This window comes from Uloborus diversus, chromosome 8 (assembly GCF_026930045.1).
Source record: "Uloborus diversus isolate 005 chromosome 8, Udiv.v.3.1, whole genome shotgun sequence".
In the NCBI taxonomy this organism is placed as follows: Eukaryota; Metazoa; Arthropoda; class Arachnida; order Araneae; family Uloboridae; genus Uloborus; species Uloborus diversus.
In genome coordinates this window covers 9012648-9037576 of record NC_072738.1, presented here as the reverse complement: position 1 = coordinate 9037576, position 24929 = coordinate 9012648, and the positions used below count along the sequence as shown (strand labels likewise).

Here is a 24929-nt window from a genome sequence, read left to right as displayed (position 1 = left end):
TTTAAAAAGATTTGCTTTTACAAAAGGAATCGGAATTCCTTTAGCAGCATTATAAGCTTAAGTTGAGTAGAATTAAATACGTATTAGAACTAGCACTGATTATTGAGAAAAAATATCGCAAAATTTCCTACATATTTATAAATAATTTCTATTAAATCGTTTATGTGCAACAAATTTATTTTTAAAATGGTAAGTTTTAAACTTTTTTAAGCATAGTTTTATTCCTTGATTGATAGCTGAAGATTGACCTTTATTAAGAAACTAAAACTTTCACTAACAAATTTTTGAATCCATATATATTAGTTAAATTGCGGATGTTTTCGTAGATAGCTCCGATAAAATTACCCATAGTTAATAAATTATGTACGTTGATGTATAGAAAATTGAAACCTGACACTTACTATAAATTATAACTGTCAGAAACCCGTTATTCAAAAATAGTATCGAGAAACTTCTAACAGATTTATAATACCGTATAATCAATGAATTTTAGATATAGTTATAATTGGTTTAGTATAGTTTGAAGTATAGATTTTTATGCTTGGATCGACAACTTAACTTTCGCCTTATAATTATAATTACAGGTTAAAAGTTTTAATACGTTATTAAACTCGTCTTTAGCTTAACCTCCAACAGAATTGAGTTATCATAAATTGATGCGAAAACGAATTATGTATAAGGAAAACATTAAAAATTAAACAAGATCTTCATGAAATATAATTTTTCATCGACATTGTTGAGATTATATTATGCTTATTAAAGCTTTTGACACGTTTACAGATATTTCCGTAACAATTATGTGAACGACAAACTGCATACCCTATTAAATTTTCCTTGAAATAAGGGAAAAGAAGTAGGAAAATAACTTAAGCTTTCACTGGTGTTTAATCCGAGAACTTGTTTGTGAGCAACTAGCGGAGCTGATATTAGAGAAAGGCGGCAAAGCGATGCTGACGAAGCCGCTGTTCCACACGTCTCGTAGTTCATGTAGTTCCAAGTTGATTCCCGCGACGATCGTCTGCAGTACCTATAGTTAGTTCTAAACGGAACGATCGTGTATTTCCTAAATTTTTAGGCATCATGAGATAAGTTTAATGTGCTCGGTTTTTTTTTTTTTTTTTGAGCAATTACGATTGCTTATTGTTCTCACTTGACTGTTTTTGGCGTTCCTTTGATTTTTCCCACCGCCACCCTCCGCACCATCACCGTCAACGGGCTCCTCACGATACTGCACCTCTAGCGAAAGCCGTCTCCAGGTCGCATCCATGTCCTACACACACGCGCATACATACACAACTACACACACACACACAAACAAACACATACACACATACACACACGCATACATACAGACACCCACACATACACACACAAAAACATACACATACACACAAATACCCACACATTCATGCCTGCACACAGACGCATACACATACCCCCCGACACACAAACACACATGCCTACACACACATACACATAACCCGTACACACAAACACATACCCCCACACGCAAACACACACGCCTACATACACACACTCGTGATTGCGAAAAACATAATTTGAATTCAAGATATCAAATTTCAAATTAATTTTTTTAATCTGTTTTTTTTTTTTAATTTTATTTTATAGATCGAACTTTAGTAAATTTGTGTCCGTTTTAGGATAATTAAACTGTGAGTCTGTCGACAAAATATATTATTTGCCTAGAAAAGTACTTTAAAATCAGATATAATTCAAGAAGATCGTTATAGTTTCAAAGAACGTAAAAAAGCGCACGGAACAAAGAATTAAAAAAAAAAATACTCTCTCAAGGGATTTTGTATACAGAATAAACTTATATTCAGCTCTCAGCAGTTTGCTGTCCATTAACACAATTGTTTGAGATAAATCATACAATGCTTTGAAAACAAACAAATTTCGACGAAATCGTTGCAACTTTTAAAAAAAAAAACATAAATAAAGATAATTTCAAAAATAATATATTTTTAAAAAATTTAAATACAAGTTAAGTCTGTTCTTTGACATAGCGTAGAGTAAATTTATATTCAACTTTCAGTGTATTATCGTCCATTTTGTAATAGCTAATGGATTTCATTAACGTTTTCACAAAATATTTTAAGCACACACAAACTAAAATCGTTGCAATTTCGAAGCAGTTTTTGTTCTTTGCAGATGCCTTAGATTATTTCACTTTCTTCCCCTTTTACCGCTTGCAAACTTTGAAAAAAAAAAACACATTTTTCAAATAAATTTTGAATAAATGCTTGATGAATATGCTCAAGTAAATACCGAAGCTGATAAAAGTAAGTAGTTTTATACACACATTTCACAAAAAATTTTACTTCTTCCGTAGAAGGAAATTAGTATTTGAAACAGACAAGGTATCGCGAATATTCCAGTTAGTAATTTGAACGGAAATTATCCTTGTGATGGAAAATGATTTACCCACCACCTGATTGTTGAATTAGAAGACTGGAATTAATCCTCTGAGTTTAAGTTTGCCTCTAATTTACCGATGATGGTAAATAATTCTAGGGTTACTCTTAATTTATTGATCAGTAAATGAGTAATTACTAAGACAAGCATTCTGGAAATATCCAAAACTATTGTAAGAGGTTTGGGAAATTCCCTTATTGCTTTACGAATGATATAGCTTTGTCGCAGTTGAGAACAGTTTCTCCGAAGTACGAGCTATCATTGTAGAAGGGAATAATATTAGAAATAAAGTCACTCGATAATAAATTGATTCTTTAGAGAAATTTTTCATGAAACTTTTAAAGCGTTGTCCGACTGCATGTTTCCGAATGATGAATTCACAAATAGTATAAACATACTGAAAACTACGAAAACATTAAACCATGAACTTAAATATGTAGCCATCAAAGATAATGAATTTTTCTTTTAAGTGCAATTTAAATACGATCAAATGTTGACTCATTTAATCCTTCTGAAGGTTAAACTAGAGAACAATGCACAGAATTTCTATACAAAGCTATCTTTACTACATTACATACATACCATTATTTCTTCATTCCTCACACTGAAGAAGAGGTTCCACGCTACGCGAGAACACGCACATGCAATTTTCATTACATTTTCGAGCATTATAACAAAAATTATTGTTTGTTGGTTTTAATAGCGCAAAAATTTCTTTTGATTACATTACGCAGAATTTTGACAAACTCTATGATATTTTCAGGGCAGAGCATCCAAGAAATGTCATACTCATTTTACTATCCACGCGACTTTTTTTGCGAAATGACCAGGTGAAGTCAGTAACCAAACAATCAGAATATAAATTCATTCACTCGCGGATACAGAGGCGCAGTGAAGGAGAGTTTTAGAAATTTTGGGACTCCCAGAACCCTTATTTTTATGCAATGTTGCTAATCCTAGTCTGATAACCGAAGATTTATAACTCGAATATTCCTTTCTTTCGAAGTTCTCATTGGATCCCAAACTCTTGAAGAAGGATTTAGAAACTTTTCATAACTCGAACTTCAATAGCGCGAAGGTTTTAAGCAGCCTCTTTGAAAGTTATCGAGAATTAATATACAATGAAAGGTTTGTGGTGTGACCATATCCCCCCCCCCTCCAAGAGGGTCGTTAAATTTGAGGTTACCGTTGGTGTGAAAAACGCATATGTGGTCGAAGAGAAAAAAGGAAGTTGAAAACTAATACCTTAGGCTTGGAAAAAAATTCTTTCTCGAAAGCAATTCAGAAAGATGACATTTGCACGTTTATTCCGGAAAACGAGAAAACTACGATCACGCAATTTGTTTAACTCGCAGCTGACAAAGCGGTTGTTGTTTGTCTACCTAGGTTTATGTGGGAAAAAAGGTTCATGCACACAAAAGTCCCGCTATCATCTACAGCGATTTTTTTTTAATAGAACGATCATGCATTTCATCCACTTTATGTTAGATAAAGTTTAATGAGTGTGAATTTTCATTAGAAATAGGTTTCAGACGTATCACTATAAACACTCCACTTCCATGTCTCACAAGATAGCTACTAAAAGCAAAAATCGGGGCCTTCTATACTGCGTTCACGGCAGAGAAAGACAAGTTGTAAACTGGAAATGTGGCAGCTAAAACGTCTATCAAGTACTTGACTTGGAAAAGAACAAATTGGCGCCAAGAAGATGGTGAATACGAATACAATTGGTTTACTTTTTTCTTTTTTTTTTCTCCCCCAAGAGAAATTTCTTACTAGTGGCATAGTGGCAAACCTTATGGAGATCTGTTTGTCTACTTTCGATTCATCTTTTCCGTGAACAGAGTATAGTTAAGAAACCAATTGCTTAACTGTTTGCCCGAGGAGCTGACAAATAAGAATCAATGACAAATAAATATACATGATGTACGCTAATCCGGCCGATGACGCCAACGTGTAGAAAAGGAGGAAAAACTTTCCAAATATTAAAATAATGAAAACATAACAAACAATAATTTAAAGACTTCTATGATTCATTGCAGGGGCAGGGGGAACGAAAATATGTTACGAGAAACACTGTTGAAATGCTAACAAATTTCAAATATGGATTTGCATGACATTTCCGTAACGTTAAAAATAAACCCGGCTAGTCACTTAATGAAATATATTTCGAATTTTCGAAATCATATCCGGTAACGTATAATTTGAAGACTATATGACAAATCTAATCACTTAAATCTAAAAACTTAAACAGATACACACAAACCGTTCCATTATGCTACAAGAGTCTTCAATGAATACAACTTTATACACATGATAGAGAGATGATTAGCTTGTGTTTTAAAAACTAAAAGCGTAAGTCGGGTACGTTCAAAAGAAATTATTTTGTAAAGGACATCCTAACATGCAGGTCTAAATGAATAGCAGAAATCATTAAGAGTCATTAAATTGCCGTAGAAGTTAAGGTTTTCCGACTACATGCGTGCATTTTCAATTGTTAAAAGCACGTCACGTCAAGTTTTATGAGGTGCATTACACGCATGCTGAAATAGAATTAGAAGAAGGAAATCTCAAATCAACAAAAGTTTAATTTATGGCTGTAACTTTGAATCTTCATGTGCTGTCAATGCCCATAAAATACCCACCAGGGTCTTCTGGACAGAACGCGGAAACCTGCTGGAACAAAGGTTGTTGAATTGCAGCTTGTTTTGAACATTGTAATGATGGAATACAATGTACTTCTGTTTTAAAAAAGTAAGGAAGGGAATTGGCAAAATAAAGAGGTGGGTGAGCAACGTAGAGTCCAACAAAATACACGTCTGCTAGGAAATTTGCGATTCTAAATGTTACCAATGATCACCAACTTAAAATCTACAAATGATACTGACTTTGTCTACAAAAGTAGTTACTGTATTTCTTCAACTTTGGTTGTTGGTTGGTTGGTTGGTTGTATAGTTGTATTTTGGATTTATTGGGGCAAAAACTTAATATCCTATAGTGCGCCAAACAATTGTCGATAAATAGAAAAAAATGCCAAAGAAAAGGAGGAATTTCATTGAGAATAAAGTACACAAAACTTCTAGAAATTTAAGAGTTTAGCTGAATAAACACATAAACGAAGTTTCAAATTTTGAATAACAAGCCAAAAGGGAAAAAAGAAGAATAATTGTGAGCTACTTTAAAACAATTAAAACAGAGCGAAGATCAGACGAAACAAAGGACAAAAATCCTAAATTACAAAAAGAAGTCTAATCTCCTGAAGGAAAGGGAACAATTTTAGATGTATTTCAACTTTGGAGGTAAACAGGATGCCAAAGCGAAATCGGTAATATTACTAAGAAAATGCTTATTTCGGTTTTGTAAATGTTGCAGGGGTGCAATGTATGCGTCGATTTCTTCTAAAGTTTGTGGTGCTGGTAACGTTGTGTTTCGATGATTGTGCATGGAGAATTCGGTAAACGCGTGGATGTGGTTAGGTCCGTGACAATTTCAAGTAATGAAACCGAAATTATATGGAGTGTCAAAAGAAACAAAATGCGTTGCCAATACCTTGACAATTTCACAAAAAATATCGGATGGCTATCAAGAAATACGGTAGTGTCATTAAAAATATCAATAAACATGGATGAAAAATACAATATATGGAATCGCAAGTGTAAAAACCTAATGATGTTATAAAAAGCACAACAGAATTTTAAAAAACGCATATGACTGTCACCAAAAGCGCATATAAAGCTCAACAGCGCTTTTGATAGTCCGGAAACCCATCAAAAGTTGTTTTCTATGGATATTAAATACTTTTAGAAATGAAGAATCAGTGAATTAAAAAACATATCAATAGCTTTGAACATGTTAGAATTCCAACTTGTGGTCTCAAAAATACCGATATATGAAGGAGAAAAAATGAAAATGACATTGAAATACAAATACTTTAGTGGGAAACCTAGCAAAAAAGAAATGTATTGAAAACTTGTTCTTAGAACTAAAAAATATATTCAAATATTTCAATCTCTCGATGTTTAATTTAATAGCGGTAATTCTTTGTCAATCAGATTCTTTTTCCCAATTTTACTGAACAAAATTATAAAATTTCATTGAGACATTGATAAATGAGATCAACTACAATTTCAAGAATAAAAATTCATCATAAAAATGTGTCGAAATCATGTTAATTCATGAAATGGGATATAATCAATTGTTACGAGGATATAAATTGAATTTTAAATCCGCCAATTACGTCTCCCTCTTCGTTTTTAAAACGTTAATGCTGGTTTGAAAACAATGATATAAAAGTATTAATCATCTTCTTTTTTTTTTTTTTTTTTTTTTGTAGTCTATATTTTTAACCTAATCATAAATTTTATCTAAATTCCGCATTTTTCATAACATACCACGTTTAATTGAATATTTTTAACCTGTACTCCTTGAATATCAATACAACATGTAAAAAGACATGCGAAACTAAAGAAGCGTTCGACTTATAATTTTAAAAAAAATGCTAATGATGCCCTTCGCTTAAGTTAAACTTAAAAAAAGAAAAGAAAGCTATTAAGCTAGAAATCGTAATTTTAATCGATCAAATATAATTAGAAAAGGCGACAAGGATGAATTTGGGACGTCATGTAGTTGGGAATAATTACATTTCCATTAAAAGAGTCAAAGAAAAAAAAATCTTAGAAGTTGAATTTTAACATCCTGCAATTAAGAACAATATAGAAGAGCAGTTTAGTACGAAGCTATACAGCAAAGTTCTTCGTAAAAACATGAGAATAATGTGTGTTTCAGTGCTTAGTCAGAACTAATAAGGGGATATTTCTGTCTTTCTTTGCCATTTCTCTTAATGAAAGTATACGACCGGATGTAGTTTCAACAATGTTAAAACTAATTTTCTAGCAAAGGGCATTAACGACCTAGAAATCGCCATGTGGCTTTTGGGAAAGAGATTTTTTATGAGTCGTGTTTGACAAGTAATTAGATATCTTGGGTCACTTCTTGTGAAAAATGCGTGTCTCAGCAACAAAAAAGAAACGTTTCACGGGGTTCTTTACTTTTCTTTAAAAAAAAAAGGCAGAAAGAAAGGAAGACGAAAAAGAAAGGAAATAAAGAGTGATATTAATCCCGAAGAATTGGAAGTGGATGTCTTTGGATAGGTTTACCATTATTTGAATATCAAGAAACAATTCGAGGAATAACGGGTAGAAAGAAAGGTTTTGAAACTTTTTAGAACGTTTAGAAAAAAAAAATTATAGAATTAAAATATTTTTTTTTATTTGATTTCATTCTTCTAATAATGTCGTTTATCTGTATCAATTTCAAGCTACATGAAGATAAAAGTGCAATCTGTTATAATTTATTACTTTAAGGACTTTCTGAACACAATACCATGGGGGGCGCGAACTTTAATTTTTGGGAGAGCGGAAGCTATCAATTTGCCGAATGAACCTCTAAATATTGCCAAATTCAAAAGTACGGGTATGGGCACAACAGTAGTCATGAAAAGAGACATTCCGACATTTAAAAATTGCCACTTAGATTCCCAAACTTTCCGAAGTGTCAGAGTTTGCCAAAAAAGGAAATTTTTGGAAGGTCGCAGCAACTTTCTGTGACCTCCCATCGAAGCGCCCCTGTACAATGCCCACACTCGCTCAAAAAAAATTCTTTTGCTACATTCACTACGCGTTGATGTTTGCAGGACTTCTCTCCCACTTTGAAAAACGCAGATTCGATTCAGTAAAAGAAAGCAGAAAGCCATTAACAGCCTTCGTTTAAGTGATGACCAAAAAGTGATCCAATAAAAAAGAAAACTGTTAATAAGGTACGAAAAAAGAAAAGACAATCCCCAAAAAAATAAGAAGATTGAACACCAAAAAAAGAACATCAAATCTGATTTGGAAGCATCAACTGAATCTAAGTAAGTAACAACTCCACCTAATACCTACTTAAAAACCAATAAAATAAGCTTTAGATAAATCCTTATTTCCATAGTAACAACAGAGTGATCCATTCTCGGCATGTAACAGGTGTCTTTACCCAAAGACAATGACTATGAAGCGCCCATAAAACGGTCAGTTACCTTTCTTGGCGGAGATAATCATAAAAATACCGAAAACTTATTCGCAGCTGAAGAAATTGTGGCGGAATTCAAATTGAAGCCCAAATGCTGTTACAGCAAATAGATTATTGCGCTGGTGTTTCCAGTCTTATAATGGGAACTCGTAACTTTGGAGAGCTTAGCGGAAGGGTTTTAACGCAGTTTGTATCTTTTGCATTAAAACAGGAGATTAAGTAAGTGCTATTAATAAATTTTGCGGCTACAAACACATTAAAGTGAAGTTCCTAAAGGTTGTTGGTGTTTTCCTTTTTTTTTTTTTTTGGATCTGCAAAGCTGTTGTCTGGCTTTTCCTCTGCAAGAGCGGGCGTAACCGGAAGCGTGTAGATAATGTTTGATCATGATTTTCGAAGAAAATTTTGTATGGATCGATTCAAGTATGATTAGGTTGATGTGCATGCATTTGCATGTTCGAGTATGTCTGGCTTTTTTGAAAGATTAGAACGCGTGTAGTTACGAGCGGGCGTGACCGGGAGCAGTGTTTGATATAGTGATGGGCATAATCGAGAACTTTTGAGAGTCAATCTCTCGGGAATCGAGCACATCTGATGATCTAGCTCTTTCCAAATCGAGAACTCGAGCGCTTGTTAATCGAGATCTTTTGAAATCGACAACTCGAGCTGTGACAATCGGGAACTCGAGATCTGATAATCGAGAAGTCGAGATGTGATAATCGGGAACTCAAGATCTAATAATCGAGAACTCGAGATTTGATAATTGGGAACTCAAGATCTAATAATCGAGAATTCGAAATGTGATAATCGGGAACTCAAGATCTAAAAATCGAGAACTCGAGATGTGATAATTGAGAACTCGAGATCTAATAATCGAGAACTCGAGATGTGATAATCGAGAACTCAAGATGTGATAATCGAGAACTCAAGATGTGATACTCGAGAACTCGAGATCTGATAATCGAGTTCTCGAGTGATCCTGAAAAATCGAGTGATTCGATTATGAGAACTCGATTGTGCCCATCACTAGTTTGATCATGATTTTAAAGCACAATTGTGGATGTGTATGGATAGATTCAGGTATGATAAGGCATGCATGTATGTGTAAGAGTATGTACTAGTATGTGGGCAATCCAAAAGGGCAAATCGATCATCTACATGAATTCGGGATCCTTGGACTTACGATTCCTCGAAATTTTTTAAATTATTCTCCGTGATTTCCAAAGGGCAAAATTGTGAACTATTTATGTTTGTGTCTGAATGTGTATAGGGGTTGTTTAGTGCCGTGGCTTTAAAGAAAAAGAACTTTCTCTTTCGCATAAAATTTTTCGCGGATTCAGATTCAATTATTTCTGAATATTGATGTTTCGGAACAAAATAATCTAAGAATTCATCCCTGACATAGATATTCAAGCACATGGGCGTTCCGAACGTCATAAGATGCTGTTTTAACATCATTTCTGGACTTTTTAAGGGCTTTGGTGGCTAGAATACAAAATCAATTCATAAAATTTTCTCCTCTTATGACGAAAACAGTTATTTAAGGTGTACTGTACACACTTTTACAATAAAATTCTTTGCACATCCGCAAAATACCAAACTGAAGCTTTGGTGTGTAACTGCTACCAATGCTTTTGAGCTGAAGAGTATTATTTATTAATTATTCCTTATGACATGAGGATTTATAGCGACTTTCCTTTGTAGATAATATAACTTTAACACATTGCCGACGACTTTTGCTTACGTCTAAAGTTACAGATGAACTGAGAATTATCGCCTTTGTGAAAATTTCATGAACAGAAATATATTGCAGCGAAACATGTGATTCATATTGTTCGCGTTGCTAACTAAACGATAATTTTTCTTTTGTCTCAATTGCGAAGTCCGATAGAACGAGATTTAGTTTCGTGATAATTTGCTTATCAGATTAAAATGAGGAATAACTAATTTAAACTTATAAGAAGCATTTTTCAACGAAAATAAAATTAATGTCAAAAACAAAAGAAGAAGATGAATTATACGTACTGACGAACTCGGATTTTCTACTAAAACAAAAGTTTAATTTAGGCTGGCTCGGTCAGAGCTTTTGTTAACGTTCCTCATAACACAAAAAATATTACGTTAGAAAGTGCCGCTTATTATTTATTAGGGGAGAAAAAGCACATTACAGTTTAAAACATACCACGCACTACGTAATTTTAAAAGATGTCTTGCATTAAACAGGGTAAACTGTTATTTTTTGATGGGGATTATGAAATAAAAACTTGAAATTGTTTTCCTTAAATTGAAAGTACTAAACACTGATTCGTATTTTTCTTAATTACAAAGCGTCGAGTTTGCAGACCTTTGAAATTAAAGAATCTTTATTTTGTATTTCTCACTTGTGTTTACAGATAATTCAAATTATTGAAGCTCTTTACGAATGTTTTTTATTGTAATATAAAACATTGAATGCATATTAAATGCATACAGTTACCATTCTTGTTACGTAAGAAAGCCTTTTTGAGAATAGAAGAATTAGTAAGAAATCACTTCTGGAAAATGCTTGTAGTTAGACAGTAAAAATATAAAAATTGCAAAAAAATCTTCCAATTTGAGTAATACCCTCATGAAATTTAATATCTACGAAAGACTCTTTCATGTGCCCGAAATATGAGAGCCCTTTTGTAAAAGCTGTCACAGATCTATTTTCTTCAGGGCGTTTCTATTTCGAACACTAAGTATCAAATGATGGCGGAAAACCATTGAAAACGCACATTCGAGATAAGACGTGGGGAGGGGGGCAGTCCGCCCATATTGTGTGACGGGTGGGATTCTTACCATTCATCAATAATCAGACATTTTGGCCCAGTGATGAAAAGTCGCCACTTAAATGAAGCCTACGCATAGGGTTGGTTTTAGGGTGGACGCTGTTTCGTCGAAGTGCAAAGAACATGAGATTATTATCATTATTTTAATTTTTGTTTGAGAATAACTAACATCTCATTTTAGAGAATAGTGAAAGCTAAAAAAACCTTAAAGCATTAAGACGCTTTGTTGGTTTTATGATAAGGTAGAGATTAAGTGGATATTCGCATTTCTTATCGGGTAAAGTCTTAGCTAGTTTCAAAGTGTCGACAAAAGTGGTAAAATAATCTAGTACTTTCAGTGGAAGTTCAAAGGTTACGTTAATTGTTTAGAATCATGAGGTTTTCTAACCTTTATTGTTTCTTAGTCTCTAGTTGTTAAGAGGCATTTGATAAAAGACGCAAAATGTAATAAATTGATTAATAACTAGACATGCTTGCTGCACTTCGTCGCTACGTTTACCATTTGATACGTTAAACTCTAAAATAAGAACTGAAAGTATAAATACTTGAAAGTAAAATGCTTCGAACTAGAAGAATATTTTAAAATATTTTTTTCCAATTTAAAAAGTTACAATCTCTTTTTTTAAATTGTGTAAAATCAACTTGTGGAAACATTTTTTTTTTACACGCAGTATATTTGCTAAAAGGTAGAAAATTATTAGTTCTAATAGTAATCAAGAACTGAATATTTTATTCCAGTGTCAAAGGTTCCGTAATAAATGTGTCAAAAAATTAAGAGTTTAAATTTTTAATGAAAGGTCAAATGATGCGTTGATTGCTTTTTTTTTTAAATGCTTTTTTTCTCAACTATCCTGTCTCGGAATCACTCACTGTCTGTTTAAGAAACCTCTTAGAGCTGAATTTTAGTAGTTGAAACAGTTACGGAAGCACGCAGGAAGTTTCTAATTGATTAAAAGATTCATCATCGGGATGCTTGGTGTACATCACTGTTAGCTGACATCTAAAACACCAAAATAGGAGCTAAAAGTATCCACTAGAATCTCAAGTGGAGTAAAAAAAGCTTTTTTTTCTTGTTGTAAAACAACAAAAAACTTTTTATTGAAAACATTTACCTCTAAACATCTCTTTTTCGCACTTTTTTTAAAAATACTCAATCCAGTTACGATTAAATATATACAATACGATAATTAGCAGTTGTAACAGCACTTAGTGGAAGAAGATTTTTATTTGGCATGTAACGTAGTAAAGAACCTCGAGTTCCAAGTACCTTTACTGAAACAGCAAATGTGATGTTAAATGCCATAAAATGTTTTCCGTTTTTGGGTTTAAAGATTTTTTTCTTTAATGAACGCTTGGCTCAAAACTTTAATCGATGAAATAGTCGCGGAAAGAATCGTAAATTGATTCTGAAATTTATAATCGAATGCGAAATTAGTGATAGACGCATTTTCGGGTGAAGTATTTTATTCGACTACCAAAATAGAAGGCATGTAGTTTGCTATTGCAATTTAATAAATTAAAAGGATTCTTTACTTGCGCATTAAAGCAGTCCTTGCTTCATGAATATTGTAGAAAAACTTTGAATCACATTCGAAGTTATGTGGATTCAATGTAATTTCCTTTTATTGAAATTAGAAGAGAAATGAATGTTAAATTATTTAACACAAGAAGCTTGGTCTAATATACTTTTTGTATTATTACGATTTCGTAATTATATTGTTATGATTGCGTTCGAAGAGAGTGGCAGAGGCAGTAAATCACACATTACAGTTATAGTTAAATGCTTGATTCGACGATATTCGTGATTACGCGGTTGTGCATACTTTATAAGTATTGATTACGGTTCTGTTTAAAATGAAAAAGATTAACAAATAAAGATTATTCTTCACTTTTTGGGTAATAACTATTCGTTATATCCGAGATGCCGCTTTTAAAGCATTCCTCTTAACTTTTTTTTTTAATATAAAACTTCACACGGGTCCTATGGGATTTCTTAGACGAAATATTTTCCTTCCGAACTTTCCCACTCCATACATTATTTCTAAGCCATAACTTATCTCTTAATTAGCTGATACACTTTCAATATGATTACAACAACCGTAACGATTACTTACAGTGATCGTTACTTTTGCAATTACGAAAAAAAAAAAAGACTCAAATTAAAGATTAGAATAGCATAATTACATGAAATGTCATAATGACATGAAAAGGCATTGCACGAAATGGAACCATGTAACTACATTAAGTTGCGATTAGGCATACATAAATACAGAAAATGAGAGAGAGAAGAGGGGAAAAAGCGATTGATTCTTACGAGTAATGGTTATTGGTCAGAACTTATTGTAACCTTAGCATATCACGCTATCGTCATCAAACAAACGATTGTACAACTGTATTTACATAGATGGATCATACTAAAGAAAGACAAATGTATAAAAAAGGACACATCCCTAAATGCTTTCCTCGTGGAAGGAATTCCGGGGCGTCCCGGACGCATTTTTAGGAGAGCGGAAATTCACAACTTGTCGCATGGTGCTCTTAATTTTGCTGAAGGACAAAATATGGGTATGCAGACCTATCATAGCTCCAGGACCAATTTCCCAATAGGCAGAGTAGGCAGCTGCCCATGGCGGCAAAATTTTCAGGGGCGCCTCAATCAATCAAATGCTGATGAAAATCAAATGCTTCTCAATGATGGCAACTGATGAACGTAAATATAAACAGAAGCGCATCGAACTGAAATTTTTGGGAGTAGGAAAATTCTACGTTTTCCGAATTATAAAATAAGAGCTTACACGCAAATTTAAAAAAAAAAGAAAAAAGAATATGCTGCAATATTATCTCCAAATGTTCCGATCATCAGCAAAATTTGCAGAATAAAGAATTTTTTGGGAGCTCGCAGTGACTTCTATTTCAGACGACTGGGGCGCACCGCCCCAGAATGAGAAACGCCATCATTTCTTCATAAGCTTGACAGTATTAGTTTCGGGAGCACTTTTTGGCGTGTTTTTGACTTTTTGTTTCTGTTATGGGGGAAGGGGGCGGCAGATTTCAAATCTTCCTAAGGCGGCGTGAAGCTAAATTCGGCCATGCATAGCTCACATAAAGAAAAAGGACATTCGGGCATTTAAAAATTGGAGTATGTTTCACGAATTTGCCGAATCGTCAGACAAAATCTGCGGAGTAAGGCAAGATTTTGGAGGTCGCCGTGATATCCCATCGGGGCGCTCGTGGATGAATTTCATCTACATTTGCCTCGATAAAACTCCCGAATTGTTTCTTTAAACTTTAAAATCCTCTTTTATTTATTTATTTAATTTCCAGATACAGTGTTTCTTTCAAAGGAAAAACCATAACGTATCATATATAAAAAATACTAAAGTTTAATGGGTAATATGTATAGAAATTTAATAGTTTTCGGAAAAGCATTGATTTACAGTTTAAGAAATATAAAGAAGAAAGTTGATCACCATTTCTGACCCATACATAATACGCATAAAATGCCAATGATTAAGTAACATTTCAGAAGAATCTCTCTCCCCCCCCTCCCCCTAAAAAAAAAGGCTTCACAGCCACATTTTTATTTAATGTTGAAAAATATAAATGCTCATTTATTTGATTCAAAATATTGTAAATATGATTTATAAACAAATGATAATGATACTTTAGAACATGAATTGTACGGATGTTTAAGAACAAGAATCATTAAATACCTATTGTGAGCAAGAAATTTTTAAAATGAAGTCTTATGCAAAAATGATAAAATAACGTGATCTGAAAGCGCACTGTGGAAATATTAGCTGGAAGAATTAACTCAAAAAATTCAAAATGAGAAATTAAATCCTAATAGTACAAATTAATGTGACATATTAGAACAAAACCCTAATGTAAATAGTGTTTCCTTTGCAATTATCAGTATTTTTTTTTTTTTTTAACTTTATGGTTTTGACATAAGATAACTTTTTCTTTAGAATAACAAATCGCAGATTCATCGAAGATGTATAAAATAACAAGGATTAATTAAAATGGGTAATTTCTGCATTAGAGTAATACATAGCTTTCAAGCTTCGTCAGGTATTGGAGGAATGTTCATTAGATAAAAATAATATTGATGAATAGATTTTATTTAATTTTTTTTTTATTTTTAGCTCGATCTATTTCGTTTATAATTTCTTTGCCCTTCAGAATAAAAATTGATTAGGTAAAAAACCCTAAATAAAAAGTAGTCGGTTAAACAATTAAAACACTAGAATAATGAGAATAAAATTTTAAAAAATGTTAACTAACGTTAAAACAAAATGAAAAACCATTAGCGAAATATCTGGAAAAGTTCATGGAAAAGAGGGTTTTTGTAAAAAGAAACTGACAGAGGAAAATGCATTTCGATTCTCATCCAAAGAAAGGAGATTGTTCTTTGCGTTTTACGAGGAAAGAAAGAGCATTTATCAAAACTATAATTCCGATAAGAATTGTTTTCAAAAGGATCACAAATAAGGGAAGGAAATTAAACACACAGTTTTCGCAAATTCATTACGAGAAGGAATTTTAATTAAAATCATTAGCTGGAGTTATTTTTGAAATACTATCCGAAAATAACGGTCATGATAATTTTGAGCGGAGAAAATATTAAACAAAAATGACAAACAAAAGGAGAAAAACATTTCTTGAAGAGTTAAACGCACGAATAGCACTCGATTGTTTTATAGGATAATTGTCTTGAACAAAGGTATAGATTTAATTTTTTTTTTTTTTTTTGAAATAATGGTTTACGTTAGTTGTTTGCTAATTAAACGGGATGAAAATGAAATCGCTCGTTTTTTTTCTGTGCATATTAATAACATTACCAATTACTTATAAGCGCATTTGACGCTACTGAATTCGGTAATGGAATAGTGTAAAAACCATTCACTATAATTATTTTTGCCGACTCGTTTATTGTACTTGAAATTAATCGCAAATGACTTTTTAACGAAAGTAATTGATGAATTAAAATAAGTAGGAGTTTAAAAACTGTTTAAATTAATATTGAAAAAAAAACTTCCCCGTTTTGGGTCAAAGGATAATATTGAGTGTTAAAAAGGTTGGACCTTTTGAGTACTCATGCATAAAAACAGACACCGAATTTCGGGTATAATTTTTGAGATAGTACAATATTCTACGACACATTGTAGTAATACACGAAATCGATATAACGAATAAAAAATTTAAAAATATCTTGTAAAATAGCGACGCGTGATATTTACAAAACCGAAACACTGAATACACGCTAGTTTAATCACTTATCGATTTATTGATGTTTTAACTACTTATTTGATTAATAATTGAAGTATTTGTCACCGCAACTATATGAAATTGGGGCGAAAAACTTAGTAGTACTAGTTAAACTTTTTTAAAAAATGAGAAATTGGTAATTATACAAGTTAAAATAATTGTTTATGTACTTAAATAATATGCTGTAGTAATATATTTCGTATTTTTGTGGACAAGTGAGACACAACAGATTACTTTTGATAACAACGAAAACCTACCGAAATGATTGGTGCGAAGTCGTACTTAAATAAAAAAAAAAACTGTCAAAAACTTGTTTGTGTGTCTTCCATTAAATAGAGAGTTTTAAAAACATCTGCACAAATTTAATTGATTTAAAAAGTAATTTCGATACATTTAAGGGTAATTAATTTACCAATAAGCGAGACAAAATGCTATGCATGAAGTACTCACTTTTCCTTACTTAATTGGCGCACGCACTTAAAAATAAACAAACGGGTCATATATGTCAACAAATAAAAGTAAACAAAACTTTTGCGTAGGGATCAATAAAGAGAAAAAACAAGCACGGATAATTGTAAATAACTACTTTTACCCCAATGTTGGATCTTTTCAAAACGCACTGAAGCACAGATATGCAATAAAAAATGTAAGCAAATGGACAATGCAAAGGGTGTCTTTATTGTAATACGCAACATTTTCATTCAGCATTATTCCTGTTGGTGTTTTATTAATTAATTTATTTATTTTATTTTTTTTTTTTTTGTTTTCGTATATTTAAATGAAAAAAAAATTGTGCATTGCTCACGTTTTTAAGGGGCCATTCATTAATTACGTTAGGGTCCCGAGCGGGAAGGGGGTTGGAAAAAATCTCTACATACCCTTATTTGAGGGGAGAGGGTCCCAAAACCCATTCTTACGTAATATTTTTCTAGTCGATATTTTACATTTGAAATCGAGCGGTCAAGTGGTTTGGCAGGGATCATATGAACGCGTTCTTTTATGAAAAAACTTCATTTGCGCTTTATTCGTTGATGTTTATTTTTGACTTTCGTAAGTTTTTAGGAAAAACTTCCATTTGCGCATTACCCATGTTGGGGTATAATTTTAATTTTCACATGTTTTTATGTAACATTTATATTTGCGCATTACTTTCGTTGTTGCTTATTTTTGATTCTCGCATGCTTCTACAAAAAAAAAATATATTACCCATACGCATATTGGCTTTATATTAGTTCAAGATTCTAATAGTTCGTAAAATGTATGAAAAATTAACAAAGTGCTTAACATATCTGTTTTAAAAACCATGTATCTGAAAGAATATAAAGGCATTTCGCACAACGTTTAATATTACATCTTTAGAACTGAGTAACTCGTGTATTACGAACTTTTAAACTTTCATAACAATATGAATTTTGTAACGACGAAGATGATGGACGATACTGAATGGATTTATCCGTAGATTCGCTTTAAAAAAAGAGGGGAACAACAGAACGGTAGGAAACAACAAAACGATTGAAAACTTTTGTAATCAAACGTTTTTCAATTATTTAGATGTGATTTTTGATACGCTCAACAAGTATTAAACACCTACAGTTGAAAATGTCATTCATTCTAAAAAGGAAATGTGTGAACTTAGCGTTGTTGTTAATAAACTAAGATTTATATAAAAACAGTGAGATTCATTTTAAATTCACATGACTTAAATACTACAAGTTTTTTTTTGATAATAATACCTATTCAATAAAAAGTAATAGTTACTTACAAAAAAAATTATAATTTAAAATATGTTTTATAAGAAGAATCAAAATTTAAAAATATAGTATTTATTATTAAAAAAAAAAAAACGCTTACTGTTTTAATCTCATTCATGACATAAACTAAACGTCAGTCAGACTCTTAATTCAAAAATGACATATTGCGTAACATATTACCCAAATAACATTCCACATTGATTCTTTCCAACACTGGATATTTTCTCATACTGCCTATTGCGTTGTTTTAAACATTTTTGCATCGAAGATTTTATTTCATATCATTAATAACATCTGCTAAAGTTTACCAATAGAAAATAATGAACCAACATTAACGTAAAACGATAATTTTACTGTTTAAAACGCATTTAAGCCGAACTCTGAACGAAATTGAAGCACGCAAAGGAAGAACGAGTTGTTTTCCATCCGTTCTATTTAATTGAAGAGCAGTAAATCAATGCTTACCACAGAAACTGTGTGCTGAATTTTGTTAGAGTATCAAAACAGTTGGTTAAATTAGTTTAAATCGAGAAAGCAATGAGCATAATTTTAAATTCCGCTCCAATTATATAATTTAATGCTTTGTTTGATGTTGATGTTTGTCTCTTATTTTATTTTTTCATATGGCGCAGCGCATATCTTACGTTAGTTTGTTTTTACTTTTATTGATAATTTTTATTCTTTCAAAAAATAGGGGGAGGGGATTTTTTTTTTAAATAAGACTTTTTTTAAAAATGTTACTTTTTATTTCTAACCTTATGTAAAAAATCAACAAACATTATAGTTTTGTGCGAATGTTCTGATTTTTAGGAGAAAACTCGTCTGATCATTTTCATATATTCAAAATATAACTTAAGCAATCTAATAAATTAATTAGTTGAAATTATATTGAATCGCTCAAAATAAGTCACAAACGTGTTAGTAATTTATACAAAGTAAGTAACTGATTTGTGCGGTGAGAAAAATTAAAAGTTTTCCACGAGATTTTCAAAAATTAATAGCGATGTTCGGTAGGAAATAACTTTAAACCATGAAAGTTATTTCCAAAATATTAACAAAAATACATTTAATTAAAAAAGAACATGATAATCGTTAAAAAAAAAAAAAAATCATAGACTGGTCTAAACACAGTAATTTCGTTGTTGGAGCATTTTATTAGAAAGAGGCATTTCATTGTTTACCTTTTCAATAAAATTCAGTAGCAGTATCGTAAGATTTTTTTTATGCGGAGAATTTTCTTTTTTTTTTTCTTTTGCAACTATTTATGTAAGTTTTGAGTAGTAACAATAAAGATTCATTGTTTTAAAAGAATTCTCGCCATGATGACGCTAAGCTAGAGCATTACAATTATTTGCTTGTGCATTAAATGTTATTTTATACAGTTTGCCTTCATTATGAGGTAGAAACTATAATTCATAATCTTTCATTTTATAATTATCTTATGTTTTTTAGCACCGCAGCATTATGAACTTAAATGAAATGATTCTTAGTCTACTTCTGCTAGCATTCAGAGCTTTTGAGAATACATTTAATGAAAAATTTAGCTAGACGTGTAAAAGGTTAAATAAGAAAATGGGGAAACATTAAAACATCAAATAAATTATCAATTAAAGTTCGCAAATTTTATGTTCCAGTTCAACTAAACAGATTCAGAGCAATGATTCAAAAAATTGATTTCTTGAATATATTACTGTCTTGGGCTTTTGAGCAATATTAAAAAATTACCAAACTCAATTCTTATCGATCAATAAAAAAACTTGAAACTATTAACTTCTCAATCCATTTACTTGAATTCATTGAACTGAAATGAAGGCAGCGATGCAGTGAAAACATATTTTTCTCAGTTCTATATTTAAAAAAGAAGTCTCTAAAGTCTTTTTGGCTGAAAAACATGTATTTAAGGAGCATTAAGAAAAAAGCATTTTACTCATAACCTCCAACTTTACTCATTTTGCAAAAATGATTTCATAAAAATAAAAACTGATTTCTCACATTTGAAAAATATTTAAAAATTGCTGTCTGAAACCTTTTGTCGAAAAATGAATTTGATTTTTCATTGAAACTTTTAAAGTTATACCAATAAAGAAATTCTAAATACATAGAGACTACTTCAAGATAAAGTTAGAATACGTTGGACATATAATTGGATTGTACATAGAATTTATTATTATTATTATTATCTTTTTAAATAACACCGAGTCAAAACTTTCATGCATTTTCTCTTGACATCAAGGGGAAAAAATTAAATTACTAATCTGAAATATTAATTTCTGATTAAAATAATTTTGAAACAGCAAATGTAATAAATAGATGAATAAAGTGAGTATTTGAATAAAAGTCATTACACACACAATCCAATTATTTGTCGCAAAATTGGTCACATATCGGGCAAGCAAAGAAAATATTGAAACAAAAAATGTATAAGGAAATAAAACCAACCGTTTCCCAAGATGTGCACGTCACTGTATGTAAAACTTTTCTTCCTCGTGTGAAAAAATGAAATTTATCCACAATAGAAATAGCACTAGTTTTCAAATATGTACAGCTACACTGACGTCGTTCCTGTTCCTTTCCGTTTTTCGGTGCCGGACGTCCGGCATGGCGTACTTTAGCCGGTCCCAGAACAGTTTCTCGCCCCACCTGAGGACCGGACTTTGTTTCATCCAGATCCGGATATCCGGATCCAGCTCCTGGGGGTCCACCTTGCCCAGTTCTATCACAAGAAGTCTGTGCTGGCACGCGCTGAGCACTTCGCGATGCGCCGAGCGGAACTCGAATCGGCACCACTCCGATTTGAGGAAGTTTTCGGATAGGATGAGGACTGTCCTCCGACTGCTCTCCATGGCCTCCACGATGACGTCAGACATGTACCCGCCGCCCGGCAGGTCGCGGTAGTGAAGGCACAGCCGGTACGCCGGTACGCCGCATTCCAGCTCGGGGGCGAGGATCTGCGTGACGAACGCTTCGTCTTTCTTGCTGTAAGAGACGAACGCGTCAAAGAGTTTGTCCTCGTCGCCGACACTGTGACCGCGGCGAGTGTTCCCGCCCTGGAACAGACGGATTCCGTACTTGGCGTAGAACCACACGCCCATCTCACGCCGATACACGACCACCAAGATGATCGCGCACAACAAACCAGCCAACACCGAACCGGCAATGATCAAAATTGGCAGAATGTCTGTCAGATCAAACTCGCGCCTGGCAGCAGCGGCAGTGAAATTGTCACACGAAGTCGTGTTGAAGTCCAGCAGCATGTGACTGCTACTGTGATTGAAGTGACACTCCAGGTCGTAGATGTCCCGGACGTAATCTCCCTTGAGGTGCAGGAACTCTTTCAAATCGCCCACAAAGTAACACTCGCAAGTCCAAGGATTGTGGGCGAGTCGAATCTCCTGTAATCTCGGATTGTGATTCAGGAGCCACACTTGGAAATGAACAATGTAGTTATGGTCCAAATGCAGCACTTCAATCGACTTAAGAGCGGCGAAAGTCACATTGCTGATGGAAGTGATCATATTGTAGGACAAATAAAGCTCTTGCAGATACAACAATCTTTCAAACTCATAGCCATGCAGTGCAGTAAGTCGATTTCTGTCCAAATTCAAAACAACAAGATCTCTAAGACCATTGAATGTACGGTTGTCAATAGTGTGCACGTTGCTGTTGTTGAGGTACAAAATTTTCATGTTTTTCCTACCAATGAAAGTATGACTTGAAAGAGTAGGAATATCACTGCCGTCGAGATATAATTCGGTCACATCCATAGGAATCTTTCTCGGAACAGCTGCAAGACGTTTACTACCACAGTCAACAATATTAGTATTCCAGCTCTGATCGTAGTAACACGTACAATTTTCCGGACAAACCATCTTGCAGTCACAAGCGTCAAATTCACAACAGTGACACAGCGCAAAACAATGACTCTTGTAACTACACAGAAACTGCGAACTTTGAGCGCGAATTAAAGGGACTATGTCCCTGCGCCTGTTGAATGTCAAACTGCACATGATCTCCTCGATATCTGTCATCCTCGGATACTGCCTGGAATCGTCCAAAGTAGCAGTACGTTGCAGCCATTCCATGTTACAGTCACAAACAAAGGGATTTTGCGAGACAGTAAATTCCGGCAAAGGTCTCCTGTTGGGGACTTCACTCAATCTAAACGCAGTCATTTCCAAAGTCTCTAATAAATTATTTTTCAATTCTACTCTGGTCAAATTCTGCTTTCCAAGGAAAGTAAACGGTTGAATATTTTTAATGAAATTATTGTTCAGAAAAATTATTTCTATACTGTTCGGAAATGAAGAAGCTTCGATCTCTGTTATCTTATTATAAGAGGCATCCAGAGTGCGTAGTTTCAGAACAGATTCTAAGTCATAGTAATTTCCTAGAGTCTCTATTTGATTATCGTGCACGTCTAACCACTGCAGACCAATTGGAATCAACGCATAATCGAACCACGAAATACGATTGGCAGAAATATTCAACATTAACAAATCGTGCAGGTTAATAAATAAAGAGTTTATATCAGATATTATATTAGAATCGAGTCTAAGCGCGTGTAATTCGGGGACTTCATCAAAAGTGCCCTGTTCGATTGCTTGCACATTATTATCGGCCAAATTCAGTATCCTAATAGACGGAAGATCTAAGAAAACTCCTTTACTAAGATTTCCAATGGAATTTCCGGCTAATCTTAGACTGTATAAATGTCTTAAACCTTGATAGGATGCATTGTTTATCACAGAAATTCTGTTATTACTAATGTCCAAGCTGCGTAGTTGCTGTAAAAATTTGATAGTCTTTGGCACTTCTATCAGTTTATTGACATTAAGATTCAGTTCGAAGAGATTTGTGCAATTTTTGAGAGCTTCGCTATGTATGGCTTGGATGCTGTTAAAATCAAGAGATATCACATTTAACATCTGTAGACCATTAAATGTCAAAGCGTCTATGTACGTCAAGTTGTTATGACTGAGCACTAACGTCTGGAGATTGTAAAGCGAGGAAAACGCGTTGTCGGCAATGCTAATGAGTTCATTGTGGTGCAGTTGAAGTATCTGCAGACTGTATTGTGACCTAAATGTAGCCGATTCCAGATGGGAAAATTTGTTGTAGCTGAGATCTAACACAACTAGCCTAGTCATATCAGCAAAAGTATCACTGTTCATCCACTGGCTAGTGAGAGCATTATGGCTGAGATCAAGCACTAGCATCTTCTGCAGACCAGAGAACAGCCCAGGAGGCAGAACACTCATGGTATTATTTTGCAAATACAACTCTGACAATAACTCTGAACTTTTAAAGAAACCCGGAGGAAGAGCTATCAACTGATTATCAGAAATATCCAAAATTTGCAGCTTACCTAATCCAAATAATGCTGTATCCTCTGCGCGAGATATCCGATTGTTTTGCAAATACAAAGTCCTCAGGTGCCTGAGAGCTGAGAAACCACGATCACTGAGAACTTTCAGGCGATTGTTGGTTAAATCCAGATGCTGAACGTGCACGGGACAAGGTGTACGATTCGTAGCCGCGAATCCAAGATTCACAACTTCGCTGAAGTCGTTATAACTCAGATTCAGGTGTTGTAGATTGGGTAGCGAACACAAGAGCGATGGTGCTAGCGCAGGCATGTTGTTACGACTCAAATCCAGCCTGTTGAGTTTCTGGAGCGAAGACAGACTCCCCGGGATGACCTTCAAGAAAATCTCGCCCCATTCACTGTTGTAGGTCCTCACAGTCAAATTCGACAGCTCCGTCAGCCCCCAAAAGGCTTTGGTCGGAATTTCCTTCAACTTGCAGAATTCAATGTGCAGCGATCGCAACTCCCGCAGGTGGTGGAAAGAGTTGTTGGCAAGAGCACTTTCGAACAGAACGTTTTCGCATTTCACTTTCAAGCTCACCGTGTTCTGCGGCTGGATGAGGCTGAAGTTGGTACTATCGAACGCTCCATTAATTGTCCGTACGATGCACGTGAGAGCCACCGAAGACGAATCCAAACTCCCTGCCGCAGTCCACTCGCAATCCTCCGGAGCCACATAGGCGCGATTCCCCGACGACTTGGCGAAGAAGAAACTGATGAGAAATATCACACAAAACCAAGTTGACGTCATTTTTAGTGTCATCACTTCCACATATCAACTCAAAACAAACATTTTTTTTTTTTCTATTTTACTTCCGAGAATTCAACAATTCGAATCTTCCAACAGACCATAATTTTTCCTCATTTAAGATTCAATTATTTTTAAAGTTCAGTTCTCGAATTTACTTCAAGTCGAAAAATCATTTTTTCCCCATTTTGTATTTCTAGGAAATAGTGCTTGAAAAATTCTATGAGATTGAACAAAATTTCGTAACTTCCAAAGAAAATTAAATTTTCATTCAATATTTATAACTTCTAATGATCACAAAAACTTCAGCTTCTCTTAAAATTAGATTTGAAAATAAAGTTTCTCTATCACACAAGTGCTGACTTTAAATGTTCTCCAGTGCAAAGGCCATAATATTACTGAAATAAATCTATCACCAACTTTCCACTAATTTCATAATCTAACAATATCATAAAACTTTCAAATTTAAAACTATTTAAGGCAGT

General features: G+C 33.5%; 1 protein-coding gene across 1 annotated transcript in view; it reads right to left on the bottom strand.

The window, feature by feature from the left end:
* LOC129228170 (toll-like receptor Tollo) overlaps nucleotides 1–24706 on the bottom strand; it is a 29970-nt gene extending 5264 nt beyond the window's left edge. Inside the window, exon 1 of the mRNA XM_054862822.1 lies at nucleotides 20771–24706. Coding sequence (XP_054718797.1) covers nucleotides 20863–24459 — 3597 coding nt within the window. The 5' untranslated portion in view covers nucleotides 24460–24706 and the 3' untranslated portion in view covers nucleotides 20771–20862. The remainder of the gene's footprint in view (nucleotides 1–20770) is intronic.
* Between the last annotated feature and the right edge of the window lie 223 nt (nucleotides 24707–24929).